General features: G+C 40.6%; 2 protein-coding genes across 3 annotated transcripts; both read right to left on the reverse strand.

Moving 5' to 3' along the window:
- Window positions 1-440: 440 nt before the first annotated feature.
- LOC133123270 (GTP-binding protein SAR1b-like) lies at window positions 441-6,843 on the reverse strand. Of its 2 annotated transcripts, none has more exons than XM_061233610.1 (7): window positions 6,675-6,843; window positions 3,978-4,053; window positions 3,668-3,787; window positions 1,959-2,024; window positions 1,767-1,870; window positions 1,483-1,614; window positions 441-1,206 (listed from the first exon to the last, which is right to left on the reverse strand). In XM_061233610.1, exons 2-7 carry the CDS (start codon window positions 4,033-4,035, stop codon window positions 1,090-1,092), a joined length of 597 nt encoding a protein of 198 aa, XP_061089594.1. In that variant the 5' UTR covers window positions 4,036-4,053; window positions 6,675-6,843; the 3' UTR covers window positions 441-1,089. The 2 variants fall into 2 exon arrangements, with proteins under 2 accessions (XP_061089594.1, XP_061089595.1); XM_061233611.1 differs by lacking the exon at window positions 6,675-6,843 and adding an exon at window positions 6,497-6,572.
- An 829-nt stretch (window positions 6,844-7,672) lies between these two features.
- Window positions 7,673-13,631, reverse strand: si:dkey-171c9.3 (uncharacterized). Its single transcript, XM_061235459.1, has 4 exons — window positions 13,480-13,631; window positions 10,534-10,617; window positions 8,381-10,384; window positions 7,673-8,244 (listed from the first exon to the last, which is right to left on the reverse strand). Exons 1-4 carry the CDS (start codon window positions 13,480-13,482, stop codon window positions 8,005-8,007), a joined length of 2,331 nt encoding a protein of 776 aa, XP_061091443.1. The 5' UTR covers window positions 13,483-13,631; the 3' UTR covers window positions 7,673-8,004.
- Between the last annotated feature and the right edge of the window lie 3,950 nt (window positions 13,632-17,581).

Below are 17,581 nucleotides of genomic sequence, written 5' to 3' on the forward strand. Positions count from 1 at the left end.
TGCCAGTTAATATGCATATTTATAAATAGAGGGTACCTGTAGTATTTAAGCTTAAGACAACACACACCTTGAATTTTCTACATTGAAATCAATGCACTTTAAAAAAAAACCTGTGGGAAACCTGCATGAAAAAAAAAAAAAAATGAAAAAAAAAAAGTTGCGTAACTCAAATGCCCAATAATAAAGTAGAGGTAGGATGACTACCTTGGTGTACCTGTTCTGCAAGTGACTGGCCCACGATGGAGGTTCGTAGTGGAATACTTCCTCAGATATTGTCCCCTTATGTCCAGGCCAGCCACCCAAGTTCACTTAAATTTACTCAAGCAACTTAACTCTTATCAATCTGGGCCAAAGCATTAATGTGAGAAAACAATCATCATCATAGATTAGTGGTCTGCTGATTTGAACCTGGAGTTTGAAACTGTGCTAATTACACTGCATTCGATACAAGTGGCCTTTATTTTCGTTTCCCGCCATTTATTTAAATGTCTTCAACTCCCCACCTTCATGACTGGTAAGGGTTCTTCCTTTGCTATACATGTTTCAAACGGAATAACAAATGTTCATTAAAATGAACAGTTAGCATGGAAACCAGTCTGTATTTAAAAAGCTTCATGTCCCGTTTGAACATACAGAACAATGAACCTTGACCCACTGTTTTAATGGCATTGAATGGGGAGCAATGAGTCGAGGGCAGATATGGTCGAGGGATTAAGGCATCTTTCACAGTTACCAAATATGTGTGGTCACATGTTCAAGTTTTATTGAAACCAAGTTATTAAAAAAGGAAGAAAAAAAAATCCAAGTAGGTGATTAACAAGTGTGTATGTAGTCTCTGGTTTAAAAAAGTGCATTTGGATGGTCTTTAACGCAACTGAAGTTCCGAGAGTCCTCCTCTTACGTACAGATTCTCACGCTTACAAATTCCTTGGTGGGGGAAAAAGAAACAAAATTTCAAAAGTTGTTGATCTTCTTTCCATCAGAGTTGATAACGCATTCTTCTAGGAAAAAGAATATGAAATTTTATGTCCACATGTTCGGCCGATGGAGTTGAGGTTGTGGATGTTTTGGAGAGATGGGGGCTCAAGACTACTCAATGTACTGTGACAGCCAGCGGAAGCCCTCTCCATATCCCTGCTTCTTCAGCACACTGCACATGAACACCTCCAACGGCCTCGAGTTCAGCTCCTTCAGGGGCACGTTACCCTGAAAATAGAGGGATGCGATTGGACAGCTCTCATTTTACCCTTAAAATTGAGGGATGTGACTGGATATAATTTTCCCTGAAAATACAAGGTTACAACTGGATGTATAATTCTAAGCTCAAAATAGAGCAAATGACTAGCTATATCTCATTCACTCATGCAACAACCTGCATCTCCAGAAGTTTGGTTTTACCTTCCTCCAATGGTTAAACATCATTGATTCTTCTATGAACCTGATTTCTACTGCTGAGAGAAAAAATGATTGTAGTCCTCTCACCTTTCCTGTGGTCTGACCATATAGTCCAAACAGCTCCCGCAGTCGCTCTTCACTGACGGCTTCCGGTCTGTCAATCTTGTTTCCAAGGATTAGGATAGGCACATTTCCAATGGTGTCATCTGTCATAAGTGCCTGTCAATCACAGTACAGCTCATGACAAATGTCAATCACAGCACAGCTCATACCCACAGGTAATATCATCAAAATTACTATTCTACAGAATATCATTTCTGTGTTTGAGTTGAGGTGATGCAGCTCTTCGCAGTGAATCGGGGGAGACTCACGTCCAGCTCTTCTTTGGACTCCTCCAATCTGGAGGAGTCTGCGCAGTCCACCAGGAACACAATTGCATTGATGGCAGGGAGGTAGGTTTTCCAAACACGACGAGCTGAACAGAGAGAAGGGGGCAGGTTAGAGCACGGTTCAGAGCGTGGTTACAGATGGTGGACCACAGCATAGAGGAGAGGTGAGCATACCTTGTGCATGACCCCCCAGGTCAAACGTTGTGAAGGTCATTCCAGCAATGCTCAGCTCCTCAGAGGCTGGAACAGAGCAGGTGGGTCACTTCTCTTATGCAACTCTTACCATACAACATATTCTCTGAATGTCCTTAACATGACATTGCACCTTCTTGCCATTAAGAAGAACTTACGGTTGGCCCTGAACACCTATCCAGTTATAACCATTCCTTCGTCCCATAGATTCAATCAGCAAGCCTACATAAAAGACTTCTGGCGTAATCTTGGATATGTATTTAGACTTTGAACTACATATGAAAAAAGTAGTTCAGGGATGTTTTTAAACCAACTTAGGAACATTTCTAAAATCAGAGCAAATCGAGTCATGCCTTCACTGCCACACCGTAGCTAAACTGCAAATGGTACAAAATTCTGTCACGAGGCTACGGACCAGGAGGAACCGTTACTCCCACACCACCCCAATACTGGCTTCTCTGCACTGGTTGCCTGTTGCTTTTCGAATAAATTTTAAAGGGTTACTGATTACTTACAAGGCCTTACAGGGTTTAGCGACCAAATATATGTGAAGTTTTAACTCCCTCCTGTCCTCAGAGGCCTCTCAGGTCTGCCAGCCTTGGACTTTTGGCAGTTCCAGCAGAGTCTAAAGTCAAGAGGTGATTGTGCCACGTCTGTGGAACAGCCCTCCATACAATATTAGGTTTGCTGAAAATTAAAACCCGTTTTTATAAAACTGCCATCTGTAACAATTGCTAGAATTGTGTTTGCTGTGGTTTTAATGCTGCAGTTTTATCATTTCCTTCTATTTATTTATTTTTTATTGCCTCTCTTGTTCCTCTCCTTATTTATTGCCATTTTCCGTTTTTGTGCTGCTTTTACTGTATCCCCGTGTTGTCATTTTCATCCTATTCTTATATCTCTTCTGTAAAATACTTTGTGTTCTGTGTTTGAAAGGTGGTATAAAAAAAAAAGAATGTATTATTTAGTTAAAATTGGCCTTAAATGATGGAGCAGAAATTCCAATCAATCATCTCTTATGGTTACTGCCACATGTTTAGCCGGCGCTTAAGTCTGTGCTGGTGTGTAAGAGAACTGCTGTGGAACTGCAGCCTCCAATCTCCTATGAGCACACCCATCATCAAACCAGTTGTTCCTCTCTCATTCGGTTAGACAGGACAAACCAGCGCTGTGACATACACCCAGTGAGCACTTTAATGTTAGAACTGTACACTAGCTTGTTAGAGCAAATACTATCAGCCAATCATGTGGCAGCAACTAAATGCATAAAAGCATGCAGACGTGGTCAAGAGGTTCAGCTGTTTTTCTAGAAATGATCTAAGTGACTTTGACCATGGAATGATTGCACAGAGTTTACAGATAATGGTGTGGGGGAAAAAAAACATCCAGTGGGCAGCAGTTCTGTGGACAAAAACTTGTTCATTAAAGAGGAGGGCTAGACTGGTCAAAGCTGACAGGAAGGTAACCTTAACGCAAATAACCACACATTACAACAGTGGTATGCAGAAGAGCTTCTCAACGCATTAAACCTCTAAGTGGACAGACTACAGCAGCTGAAGACTCAATAAATCTAAAGAATAAGTTGAATAAATACCTAATAAAGTGCTAGTGTATAGCTACTTGCTATTAAATCGAATGAAGGACAAAGTTATTCTATATGGCAATCCCAGTGAGTAATTTAATTCACTTACTTGGGTGTAAAGTAGGCACATGTTGTCCCATTCGGTCATCTTTGAGCATGTGCAGAAGGGTTGTCTTGCCAGCATTGTCTAATCCAAGGAACACCAACTTGCCAGATTTCTTGTACAGTCCTGAAATACAGGGTAGAGATTCAGTAAACAACCTGTTGGTATGCATCTTCCAAGCAAAGGTAAAAAATATGAGAAAAAGTATGGTAGCATCACCCAGATGGGGACACAGATTTTAAGATTCGAAATGTGCTATGCAGACAAAATCCATAAGACAAATATTCCATGTTACATAATAAATGCAAGAACTTACCTAAAAACTGTAATACATTAGTCAAACCACCGTATATTAAATTAAATATGAAGGACATATCCAGATATTGGCAAACCTGGAAGCAAAAAGCAGATAGATCAAGGTCAGAGGTAAGATATCACTGAACAGACAGCAACTAGTCTGCTTACTACTTAGAGGCAGAAGGTAAGCAGCCACAAGATCCATGCATCAACTAGTCCTGAACCCCAGGTGGTCAGATCTCGATTGGCCTCAACTTTCTCTGCTAGGTCTATGGTAATCTACATTGTTCAGATTTTTCAGGGCAGTCGTCAGAAGTGTGATATCTTGACTCCTCTTGCGATTCACCATTTCCCTTTTCTCACAATTTATAATCACAAAGCAACATCATGCCCTGCTGAGCTAGCATGTCACGTTGAGCAAACTAAGACAAACTATGACTATGACTTCATTTCCATGCAAGCATGATTGCTGCAGGTTCAAACGCCGTTTGCACAATAATCTTGATTTTCTGGTTTGAATTCCTGCCGACAATCTGCATTTGTGCCTAAACTGAGATGGTGTGATTACTTTGGGAAAATAATAGCTTTCACAAGGCTTATAACATAAAAAAAACAGGAGCCTGGCATGTAAGGTCTGACACTGCCAGAAATGCTCACGGTGTCAGTCAAAGATCTCTGCTGTCAGAGCCTGATGCCATCCCTAACACAATGTGTAGAATTGTCGGGCTTCATCGAGATATTCAAAAAAATCCTGGACATAAACAGAAAGTTTTAGGATCTTGAAAAAATTAAAACAAATGAAAGTTACTTCAAAGCTTTGCAAGAATTACTCGAAGACCAAAGAAGAGCAAGGAGTGCTGGACAATCCACAATCACCTGACCTCAACCCCATAAAACATTTATGGGGGTACTTGAAGACTAATAAAAGCCAAGCATTCAGAAACATCACAAGATGCTCAAATAATGCTGGGATAACATGAAACATCAGGTTTTGCACAAATTTGTGGAGTCCATGCCAGCTTGAGTGCACGTTGCCATTAAAGCAAAAAGTGGACAAACCAAATACAAAGAAATTCTGAAATGAATGTCATTGTTCCAAATATGCAACTTTTCACTCAAATTCAGCTGATCATATTAGTAATTTATCATTTCACTAGTGGTCTAAGACTCCCACTGTACATTATCCAAGTTAACAGGGCAATGCTTCACATACATGGCTAAATGTACAGACAATAAGCAAAGATTGAAATATGTACATAGTTCAGGCCTACTTAACATCATCTCAAACTGAAGATTAGAAGTTACCATCCCTAAGTGTGCCTGTGCATAATGACTGGGGCCTAATCTTATGTTTCTTATGAAAGATTCCCATATCTCACTCACAATTCTGCAATGTGAGATAAGGGCAATATCCTCTGGAAACATTATCTTTCAAGTAAAGTTAAACATTTTGCACAGAACATGAAGTTCAGAGCAATGTTCACTTGAGCACAGAGCCAACACAGAAACTCAGATCGCACCCATGATGTCACTAACACCATTTAATTAGGCCTGACAGTACCATTATTGATATAAAATGGTAAAAGCTCATAATCCAGGAAATGTATGTTGGAAAATGTATTCTGCTAGATGTAAATAACCAACCAGATAGTGATGAATCAACAGCTGTCTTGGATCAGCCGAAGAGTGACGTCATCCCCACACCTGTACATACCTTTACAGTCTCAGCAATTCAGTGCGCTATCTTTGTAAAAGTGATTTCCGCTATTAAGTCATTACTACAACTATGAACTCTCCAGTATGATGCCTGAAAGTGCTTACGTATATGTAGTTAGACCTTGGAACAGGAAAGAATTCCGAATATTTTGTCAACTTTGGGGTTCATTCTGTAAGTTAGACGGTAAACACCCAACTAAGGTAAGAGTACCTAAACATTTAACCTAGAAACAACATTTATAACTCACGAAGACACATTTATATTTCATTCAAGTCTTGACACGGAAGTTTCCGGTTCTGGAGTAACAAGCCAATTAGGCTTACTTATCAACACAAGCCTGCAAATCGGTCTCCATTCTACATTACATGTTCAGTACTGAGCAGGCCAAAAGAAAAACCCAATCAGCCGAAAGGGCTAGCCAGCAAACTCGCTGTATATTATTCCACAGTAACAGTAACCCGTAACACACGGTGCAAAATAAATAGCGGCGTCTTTTCAAAGACAATCCAGAGAATAACGTTACTACTAGCTTAACTATTAGGCTACTGCTAGTAGTAGTTACCCAAAATGTACTTTTCATACAACTAGACTACGTTAAAGCGTTAAATAGCTCCTCCAGTTCGGCAGGCCAACTAGTTAGCTCAGTCGCTTGGCTAGCCATTTTACTAAAACATAAACGACAACGAAATTGGACAAACTACTTAACGCTAGCGAGCTAGTTAATTCCGGACTGGATAGTGATTTAGATAGCTAGCTACCAATCAGGCAAGCAAGCCAGTTAGCTGACTGGTAAGTTTTGAACGCAAGATTAAGCGATTTACCTTTTGCCTTTTCCCATCACACTAAATCTACGTGTCAGTCTAACACTATAGCCACCAGACCGGATTTTTTCTTCAGTAATGACGTTAGCCAATTAGCTAGCAACATACACATTGCCGTATTAGCTGGATAACTAACAATACTTCTCAAACTCAACGACTGGCTACACAAACAATTTACCTGTTATTATGTGCTGGATACTAAATAAATTGATGTTTAATCCTCATACAGTGCCAAGCTGTTTCCTTCCCCGCCGTGTTCTAGTTCTCGCGTCCGTGTTTTGTAATTCTTGGACCCACGACACAGGGATATGGCCGCCACCAGTTTCCACGTCCACATGACAGTTTCCTGTGCGTGTTTCACAATAACCTATCCGATTAAGAAACTATTTAAGCGCACATTATCAGACAGTACGAAATCTTATCTCAGGACATATCGGAGTCAGTTATGATTCAGTTGGCACAGGACTTTTGTTCTAAACAACGAATAAAAAAATCTGTTCTTATAACAGTGTAACTCTGGACCGCCACAAAATCGTGACTTGAAAAAAAAATAAAAAAATTGGGGGATTGAAACATAAAATTTGCTCCAAAATTGTTGCTTGCATAGTATCAATTTGGCCAATTCTAAGCAATTCTAATCAATTATCTAAATCACCAAGACTAGCTAGCTAGCTTCCATAGCGAGCCAGGCACCGAAAATAAGTTAACACGAAGCTACCGTGTGGCAACATTCGAATAATAGCCTACCTTTGAACTTTCTCCATTCGGACTCCATCACAGACACTCCGGTGGGCTATTTGTTCAGAGGTGTAAAATCCAGATTCAGAAGGCAAACGACTCAAGTATTTTGTACCAGTCTCCTGGATTATTGAGGCTATGTTGCAGAAGTTAAGGCAAATAAAAACTCTGAAACACGCATGCTTTTACACATGGAACAAATAACTAAAAAGTCGTAAAATATGTAATATTTCTGACTTTTGGGTGTTTGGTCTGATCTCTGTATTATGTAATCGAGGATACTAGATTATATATATCATGTGTTTGCTGACATGGTAGAATGTATGGCAAAATGACACCCAATAATCTTTATTCTAAATAAAACGCTTGTGTGTACGTACAAAGATTGAATTCATAATTCTTTTGAGAGAGAAAAATAATCACACAGTTTTGGCCATATTATTTTCCATTATATTTATTCATTTATTTGCCATCATGATGACTCAGAAAGATTAAACAGTAGAAACATGTACTGAAATTGCAAAAAGTGTGCTTCTGAAGGGATGCGTTTTTTATAGGTTGCAGAATTTAATTCAGGAATGTAATTTTATTCTGTGGAAGTTATTTTGTTCATTCATTGATTTATGTGTCAGCATTGTTTTTCTCATTTTGGTTTAATAGAAATACAACATCAGTGCACTTATTCAAATAATTATTTTGTGTTTATTATATCCCTGCTCCACCTATAAAATAAATAAATGTAATCGAATAAAGCATGAAATGAATGCTTCTTACATGATATCCACATGGTGTTTAGCTATGTCAGTATGCAGAACACATTGTCTTAACTCTTCCAAGTCAGTCATTTCCGCCACAAGTTTCTCCTGTAGATACCTCAACAGGGAAGTATCATTTAGGCTGCGCCCACTGCCAGCCAAATTGTCTTCCAGCTCACAATATTGCCACAGTGATGTCATCAGATCTCCCACTGTCCAGCCAGCCTGCAGAGCTCTGTAGGCCAACATGGAAAACTAGGCCAGAAAACAACGAATGTATGGGTCAGTGGTCATGTCACCTTTTTTAAGCACTGAATGACATTAAATGTTACTGTTTTTTTTATTGCAAAGAAAGTGGGAATCAAATAGATGAAATGTCTTCATGACATACCTCTGCCTGAAGCTGTACATCTTGGACTGTGAGTTGCAGAGTGGGGCTCCCTAAATTGGAGGCCGTTGCCCACAGAAGCATCCCCTGGAGCACCTGCGTTCCCAGACATGCGGATGTGTCCAGAAATGCCCTGACCTCAGACCCCATGGGGTTTCCAAGCCTCGGGTCCTGGTCTGCACTCGCCCCAGTGAGACCCATGTCCAACCTCACAGCTTCCTGCACAGAGTCCCTGACCACAGCCTCCACCAAGGATGTCACATAACAGGGTTTGGTCATGCCAAGTTGGGGGGATATGCTGGCCATTGCCCCTAATTTACCGCTGCTACAGTTGCAGCTTTCCTCCAGGCTCCCAGGAGTCTTCCACCTGGCATTTTGCTGCCATGTTGCTATTGTGACAGCCTCAGCCACAATGCTATTGCATAGTTCCTTTGCCATCTCCTGAACCAGGCATTGCCCAAGATTGCTGGGTGTTCCCAGCTCTGCCCGGGCCTGCCTCAGGATGTTGGCAATCAGCTGCCCAGCGAAAGAGCACAGGTCATCTGTCTGGGAGGCATGGGGTGCCTGGTTCCTGCTCTGTTGAGGGCTGATGTCCTCAGGTTTATGCCCTACAGCTGTATCTGAACACATTGCTGGGTACAGGGAGCTTCCTGGCCATCTCTCGGCCATTTTATGGGCCTGCACCGGAGGTCTGCTCTCCACCCACTCTGTAGTATCCTCCTTCATCAGCTCCAGGAAGGAATCTGTCATGACCTCATTGGCCCATTGTTCAGCTGTGAGCTGGAGCCATTTGCCGGGGTCCATTCTTGCACCCTGGTCCTTGAAGTGTGCCGCACAGCTGGTGGTGGCCAAGCTGATGATCTTTGCAGATAGCTGGCTGGCATAGGCAGAAAGCCTGGGTGTTTCCTGATGTCTTCTCTCTGCACCTGTCCATTCCTCCTCCACACCCAGTGCCCCTCTATCTGAGCACTCCAGGGACAGTGAGCGCATCAGCCGGGCCACAAACTCCGCTCTGTCATCCCTGAGGCCCAACCTGTCCTCCTCGCAGATGCAGGGGAGGTATTTGGGAGTGGGAGGTGGAGGCGAGGGCAGGAACTCCTTTGCTAGGCTGCCCTTCAACTTCCTGTGGAAGCTGCCATGGCTTCTGATCATCTCAGGCAAGAGGGGAGTAGTTGGGGGAGCATCAGGGTAGTCCAGTGAGCCCTTGCTGGGAAGGCCTGTGTGGGCCAATATGGAGTAGGAGGCCCCGGCATGAGGAGGTGAACCTGGGAAGCATCTTTGACCTGACCTGTCCTCTATCTTGGTTTCCTGCCCTCCAGCACTGCCTGAGAACCAGCAGGCCGGGTGCTCCTTGCTGGCACACCTTGGTCTCCAGTGTTGATTATGTTGATCCACTATGTCGTCACACAGATCCATGTGTTCTTCCACCTCACGCTGATCCTGCAGGGGTGAACAGCAGGAGAGGGACCCCTGCTCCGGCCTACAACCCATCCTCCATCCACCAAAGACCTCCACTGCCTTTGCTTGGGGGATCTGCCCCATTGGATCCGGTGCTGATTTGGACCTGTGCCGAGGTTTCTGGAATCTCCTCTCTCCTGCAACCTCCCCCAGCAGCGATTTTAGGACTGTAGAGCACAGCTCTGGGCCTCCTGAGGACCTGCAGCTGAGGCCTTCCCTCAGACCCATCTCTGGGGGATTTGTTCCCCCAGAGACATGGTCAAAGGGTGGCCCTACCTTGGAGCCCCTGGGTTGGTACCCTTCAGTCTGTGCTGCCCCCCACCGGCCTCTGGCTGACTGTAGGATGTCTCCAGCCAGGCAGTGGGCGAACATATCAATGCCCTCTGCCCTAATGTGCTGGTCCATTCCCACTCTCCTTCCCCCAGTGGTGAAGCCCATCCCAGCCTGCCTAAGAGCCTGGGTGTACATCTCCAGTGAGTTTAGAACAGAAGACCTTTGGTAGGCAGGCTTGGGGAAGGAGGAGCTGTTGAAAACTGCATCCCTTAAACCCTGTAAAACATTTTAGTTAGTTATGTCATTAATAATAGTAATAATAATAGTTTACATATTGTACAGACCAGACAATAACATGTTCACCCCCTTGAACTGTTTGGGGAATGGCAGTCACAGCAGGTAACAGGTGCATACTGTACTTTCACCTGTCCAGGCTGGTCCACTGTGGCAGTCCTCAGTTCACACAGTCTCACACTGCTGCTTAGCCACCCCTTAGCCATCTCATCACTCTGAAAAACACAGCCATTACATGTTCACCTCATATTTTTCCTCACAGATTTGAGAAAGTGTCTGAGTCTACCTACTGCAGCAAATGCAACAAATGCTGAAGGTGAGCCAGGAATCTGTTACAGAAACTTTTCAAAACCACAGTCAATCAGTCAGTGTGTGGTTGAATTTATCATGTGACAAAATGAAAGGAAAGTTAAGTTTGGCTTTATGGGGGTGAACTTCCTGTACAGTAGTCATTTGTATCATTCTCAGAGATAAAGGTCACTACTGTTGTAATTTATCTCATTACTTGCAGAGAGAGAAGAAACTTTTGGAAATTAGGAAAATGTATATCACTCATTGAAAGCAGGACATAATTACAATTTATTTGTCTTGAAACTGATTTGTTGCTGCTCAGCAACATGCTTTGCATTTGAGGAAACTGTACTCCTTATTGGCCAGAATTCTGTGTTCTCATGCGCAAAATACTCAATGTTCATTCCCTCCCATTACTTGTATTTAGAATACATAGGTTTTGAGTACTTGCATATGTGTGGTTTTAGTACCATTGTGTGACTTCATGCACTTTGAAATGTAACATCAAGCAATGTAACCATGGACAAAATGTGTAGATCTGTTGATACAAGGGCCGGATGTAGTTGACAGAGTAGGGTAGATACTCGCTCAACTTTGTTCAGCAAATTGCTTCTCAAATAATTGGATGTTCTGTATGGTACTTAAGGATGCTTGAAATGGTTGTCAGTGTTGGGAATTTCAATGTCTTTTGCTTCATTTTATTGAAGAATGAGTGAGGGACACGGTTGGCTGCCAAAATGGCTGCACTGTGGAGTGGTGTTTACACTAGTACATTGAACTGTACTTGGCTGTCAAGGATTTTTGATTGCCTAAAAAGAAATTCGCTGTTGATTTAAGTGGCAAACTAAACTAGCATATACATATCCTGTATAGCTCAATGCAGGGCTTCAAATCAAATATAATTTAAAAGTTTCTTTGTCGAGAAGGTAAAGTAGTGAAGCGCGTGAATGGTGTGGGGAAATGGGGCCGTATGTTGCATATAAAGAGTGCAATATGAGGCTATTTGGAGGCTGTGGGTCCTCCATTTCAGAGATATTTCTTAGTGTGAGTGCTGGCAGCATGACAGGAAATGAATTCAGTTCCCATTTAGCGAGAACCAAGAGAAGAACATTACTAAAGAGGGTCAATTCATACAATTATCAATAGGCAGCATTTACAGTAACATAGACTTCAAAATCTCTTGTACTATTTTGGACTGGTGGCAAAAGAGCATTTCATTATTTTGCTTTCAAGGCCATTACAATATTATTTGTTGGTTTGAGCAGCAGTTAAGAGTTGTCTCGATTTCCTTTTAATATGATTAGGATCAATAGCCCCCACAATCAAGGGATAGGCTGCCATGTCTTCTGGCATTCTAGAAAATCGTAACTGGATTATAGTGTGTCCATGATGATGCATATCATGTCCCACGTTGGGGATTACATTATTCTGGATACGGTTATCTGGAATTTATATGAAAAATTAGTTGTGCAATCTATTGAGACAAACATGGAGTGAAAGAATTCCTTGCATTCCTTATTTTTGCCACAAAGAATATGAATAGCTTGCCTTCCTTGGCAGTTCATATGGACTCCTATGATTCTGTTCTCTATTGAGTCTATGCATCAAAGTAATTTTACAGGGTCATATATTTGCTGTACTGGGGATATTATCCATTACATTATATGAAAACAATGACAAATTAACAGTTTCATATCTTTCAGCATCAAACTGGGCTGTTCATCCGCAAGGAAAATTCCCCTCACAGAAAATGTGCAGGAACCTTCTGGAAATTGGTTATCACATACTACCTACACAATTCTAATTCATATTCAGTTAAACAGATGAATATTAGCAGTTGATAATACATAAATCTCAATTTGATTAACATCGATCTAATTTAATTTATACTTATTCACTGTTTATACTCTTTATACTTCATTAATAAAAGTGATGGGTTGCTCCAGCAAACAGTCGTTAATTGGTGATCACAACAAATAGTTTGTGATGAAAAAATTGGTATACATTCCTTTTAAAAATATCAAAGATAAGAAAATCAAAAGAGAGACATGGTTCTTTTAAATCTAGATTTGATAATGCTGAAGAAAAGGCCAGTGCCAACATACATGGGAAACTGAAAAATCCATAATTGGAGTCTATTCCATGTTTTGCTGGCATATTTCTCACTTTCTGTCCATCTGGGACGTGTGGGTGTCATATAAGTTATTTATCTATGTGTTTGCAGGTGTTTTATAGTTATAAGTACCTGCCAAGTTACAAATGCCAAAATGAATAAATATTAAGAGTGAGTGAAATGTAAGCAAGGCTTAGTAAAGCAGAACATTTGAAAAGCAAAGAGAGGAGTGTGATGGAGCGTTAAGATGCTATAAAGCACTTTAGCCAAATGGAAAGTCACTGAGAGGTAGGAAGGGAGGATCGCTATCTGAATGGTTCTGCATGCCTGGTTAAGCCGTGTTGAGTCTATGTTGTGAGGGTGTCAGAAATGTTAACGTGCCATCTCATTCCTTCTCAAACAATTTTCCTTTTAGGCCAAATGTGTGCTTCCTCAATTTCATTTCATGACAGTTAAATTTTAAAGTAAATATTTTCATAGTAGTTTTCCGTACGTGCAGAAATAGTTTAAACTGATTGTGATCGTTGTAATGTAGATGTAATGCCTTTTATTGTCTACTTGAAAAGTGAACTTCAGCAACAGTTTGGTGCTTTTAAGCCTGTATTCACTCATCTTTGTTATCCAGAGAAACATATTTGGAAGAAATGTAAAGGAAAAATACAATGTTACTCACCATTTTCTCTGCGTAGAGGGAAAGTACAGTTTGTACAAACTGACTCTGAGCTGATGAGGAACTGTGAGTGACGGAACCGCAGTAACCATAAGAGAATTCACTTCCTGTTTAAAGCCAGCAGATCTGCACCAAGACTTCACAAAATGCATGAGCATCTGATGTTCTTCTAGTTTCGCCTCTCATGTTTTGTGGAGGGTGGAGTTAAATGCTCACACCACACTTGCATTTGACTTGACAACTTCCTGGCCCATTTCTCTGATAAGAATTGCAATGGCTTATTACTGTATTTGTGTCAAATACTGATTGCCTGGTTTAATAATGATAAAAAAAAACTTCCAGACAAGGACAACCCAGTTATAAGCAGAATTTAAATATTCCCATTGAAATTAATTGCTTACATATGCTTCCGAAATATTACCTATCAGTTGAGAAAGTGCTAAGTGGTGAGAACACATGATGCAAGAATTTAAGCATAAAATAGCTCTTGCATGGGACAACTATAGTTATACAATGTGCTCACGTATGCTTTTATTTATGTACATTATGGTTCAGAAATAAGCTAATTGTTGTCCTTGGAAAGTAGCAAATAGATGCAGGCAAAGCAAGCTTTAATGAATGCAATATACAGTATAATAATAGTGTAAAAGTGATTTAGCACTTGCATATTATGTGATGTGTTTGTATGTGTTGTGTGCGGTTTCCTTACTTTCCTTCCAAAATTTGCATAATTACGACACTAAATACGACTTGTGCAAACAGACTGCAGGTACCTGACTGACCAGAGGAGGTCACTGTTGCGCTAAGAGACGCTGCCATACTATACGGGTTGAATCATTGCCTTCTTGGAAGACATTTCGGCCAATCATTTGCCGCCTCAGCAGGGCTGCTGGAACACTGATTTCATACCTGACAGTAGGCCGCTCCACATATGGGAAGGCAGCTTCCACATTGCTCGTTAATGACGGCTTGATAATTTCCTAGGCCATAATGCAAAGTACTGTTTAGATATTTATTGCGCATTCAGTATACGTTCCTAAAATGCATTGCAGAACAGCAGTCCCACATTTTCATTCAAAAAAGAAGCTTTTACGTTATGTAGTAAGAACACTTCTGAAAGTTGCGTTAACCACTTTCCTTTTTACTTTTTCAAAAGCAATTTAATGCAGCCCTTTTCATGATAGACTCAAAACGTCCAAGTAATTGGCTTCACATGCAAATATGAACTAATTGGATACAGCAATACCTGTCACTGCAAGAAAATAATGATTTTTCTTATTTTTTCTCTCCTTTTTTCTCAACTCATATTGTATGCCTTCCTTTTCACTTCATGGGCATCTTGATTTCATGAGACAAAATTATGCCAAAATAGGGCTTGTTGTAGACTGCAGACCTCGGTCAAATAATTATATTAAACATTTTCAATCATATGGACCAGTAGAATCCTTGCAGACTGTTGCTGATTTTAAAACATATTTAGGTATTTGTTAAACTTATAATTTTTTTTAACATATTGGTCTTCAGGTGCTTTAGCCTATCCACTTAAAGGTTTGATGCATTGTGGGTTCAGACATGCTCTTCTGCAAACCATTGAAGTAATGTCTGGTTATTTGCATTACTGTCACCTTCCTGTCAGCTTTGACCAGTCTGGCCCTTCTTCTCTGACCTCTCTCAAGAACAACACGTTTTTGTCCACATAACTTCTGCCCACTGGATGTTTTTTTTCCACACCATTTTCTGCAAACTGTGCATGTTGTGTGTGAAATCCTAGGAGATCAGTAGTTTCTTCTCAAACTACCCTGTCTGGCACCAACAATCATTCTACGGTCAAAGTAACATAGATCACATTTCTTCCCCATTCTGGCATTTGGTCTGAAAAACAGTTGAACCTCTTGACCAATGCATTTATGTATTAATTTCTGCCACATGGCTGTTTAAATATTTGCATAAACAAGCTGGTGTAAAGTTCTACAAAATAAAGTTGTCACTGGGTGTATTTTAACCAATATTCAGAACAAAATAATTATCTCATAAGGTTTAATGATAGCAATGTTTTTTTTATTTTTTATATTACCCTCATCTAAGAGAGTTCAAGGTATTCTAAAGCATGTTTAACACAGGGTCTGTTAGACAGTTTGTTTGACTGTTGAGTGCCTTGAATAAGAGACTTATAAAAATAAAATAAAAATGAAGAAGTGTTGAGCTTTCATACGTAAAACATATATACATATATTAAAAACAAAAAAAAATTCAAAAAAATATGTATCGTTTGAATAAGCGAAATATGTCAACTAAGAAATCTGTGTGATTTAAGTGTTTCATTCATTTTCTTTTATTACTTTTCGTTTAAGACTGATGTATGTTGTTTTACAATAATGATGTAAACAGACAAACATGAGCAGGATGCATGCTTGGGTCGAACAGGTTAAAACAGGTTGTTTTGCCCTTGTCAACACTGCAGTTTTTAACTGGTAAAAAGAAATAGACTAAAATTGTTTGTTAACACCACTTCATCTCCTGGTAAAATGTAGGAACTGCAAGCTCCCAGAAATTGTTTTCAGACTACATTGTTTTACTTTACTTAACTTTCCTAAAAAAGACTTTTGGGGCGTGCACACACACACACACACACACACACACACACACACACACACACACACAGGGCAGAGAGACACTGAGAGGAGAGGACAGTTGACAAGTTGGTTCTCGGGAAAAGAGTCAAAGTCCAGGGCTGGTGAATAATAAGGATTTTATTGCAATACTAGCTTTGTCTAGAAGAGTAATATACAAGTCAAAGTAGAGCATGCTAAACATCTCTTGGTCATTCCAATCTTTATACCTTTTTTCAAAACTCGTCATCGAAGGAGGGGTGTTCTGGTGAAGGTCACAAGATGCCAGCTCAATGCCAGCAACCCCCTCCCTACTCTCCCTTGTTCTATGTTTCACTGATAAATTGCTAATTATCTTTGCATGGTGCATCTATTCTCTATAAGCATTTAACTCTTGTTACTGTTAGCTGACACTGTTAATGTTATTACTCTCTTGACTGTTAGAAGTTTTGTATAATCCAGAGTATACAAAATCAATGAGTTATCAGTTATGTCAAATAATGTATTGCTTAAGTTAACCAATCCATAATGCAGAGCTCCTATATATATATTTTCTCAGCTTTAGTTTGCTATTCAGCTAGTTTATATAGGGTTTTAATCCATCTTGATTTCCTGACTTCTTGCCAGAGAAATTACATCCGCTGACTCGCATGCTGACAGACCGGTTAATTTTCACCTCCCTCTGAACCTGCAGGGGTGAACAGCAGAAGAGAACTACCTCAGAGCTGTATTTAAGCCATGCCCATAAACATACATGTCATAAGTCTTACATCTTAGGCTACTGCCTGGTGTTATAGTAAATAGTATCACTGTGTTGTTTTCTGACCTGAGCAATGACATTCATACTGGCTTAAAGACCGCCATTATGGATTAATATATATTTTGGGATTGTACACAATTTTGCCATTCAGCTTCATTGATTAGCCCCACCTTTTCCAAACAATAAAGCATACTTGTCAAAAGGGTCTTGTGTGGCAGAATGTTCCTGTCACAAGTGTTTGCTTTTCTCACTGCTCCTTTGATCGGGCCTTATCAATACATCCGTAATTGTTTCCCTTATCACACTTGTTTTTGGAAATTTCCTCAGTCCTTAGTGACAGCTGTCACCACAACATCTGCTTCTTGCTTCTGCGATACTTTTTCACACCCTTGAGTCAGTTTGGGGAATGGCAGTCACAGCAGGTAACAGGTGCATACTGTACTTTCACCTGTCCAGGCTGGTCCACTGTGGCAGTCCTCAGTTCACACAGTCTCACACTGCTGCTTAGCCACCCCTTAGCCATCTCATCACTCTGAAAAACACAGCCATTACATGTTCACCTCATATTTTTCCTCACAGATTTGAGAAAGTGTCTGAGTCTACCTACTGCAGCAAATGCAACAAATGCTGAAGGTGCGCCAGGAATCTGTTACAGAAACGTTTCAAAACCACAGTCAATCAGTCAGTGTGTGGTTGAAGTTACCATGTGACAAAATGAAAGGCAAGTTAAGTTTGG

This window comes from Conger conger, chromosome 3 (assembly GCF_963514075.1).
Source record: "Conger conger chromosome 3, fConCon1.1, whole genome shotgun sequence".
NCBI classification, from domain to species: Eukaryota; Metazoa; Chordata; class Actinopteri; order Anguilliformes; family Congridae; genus Conger; species Conger conger.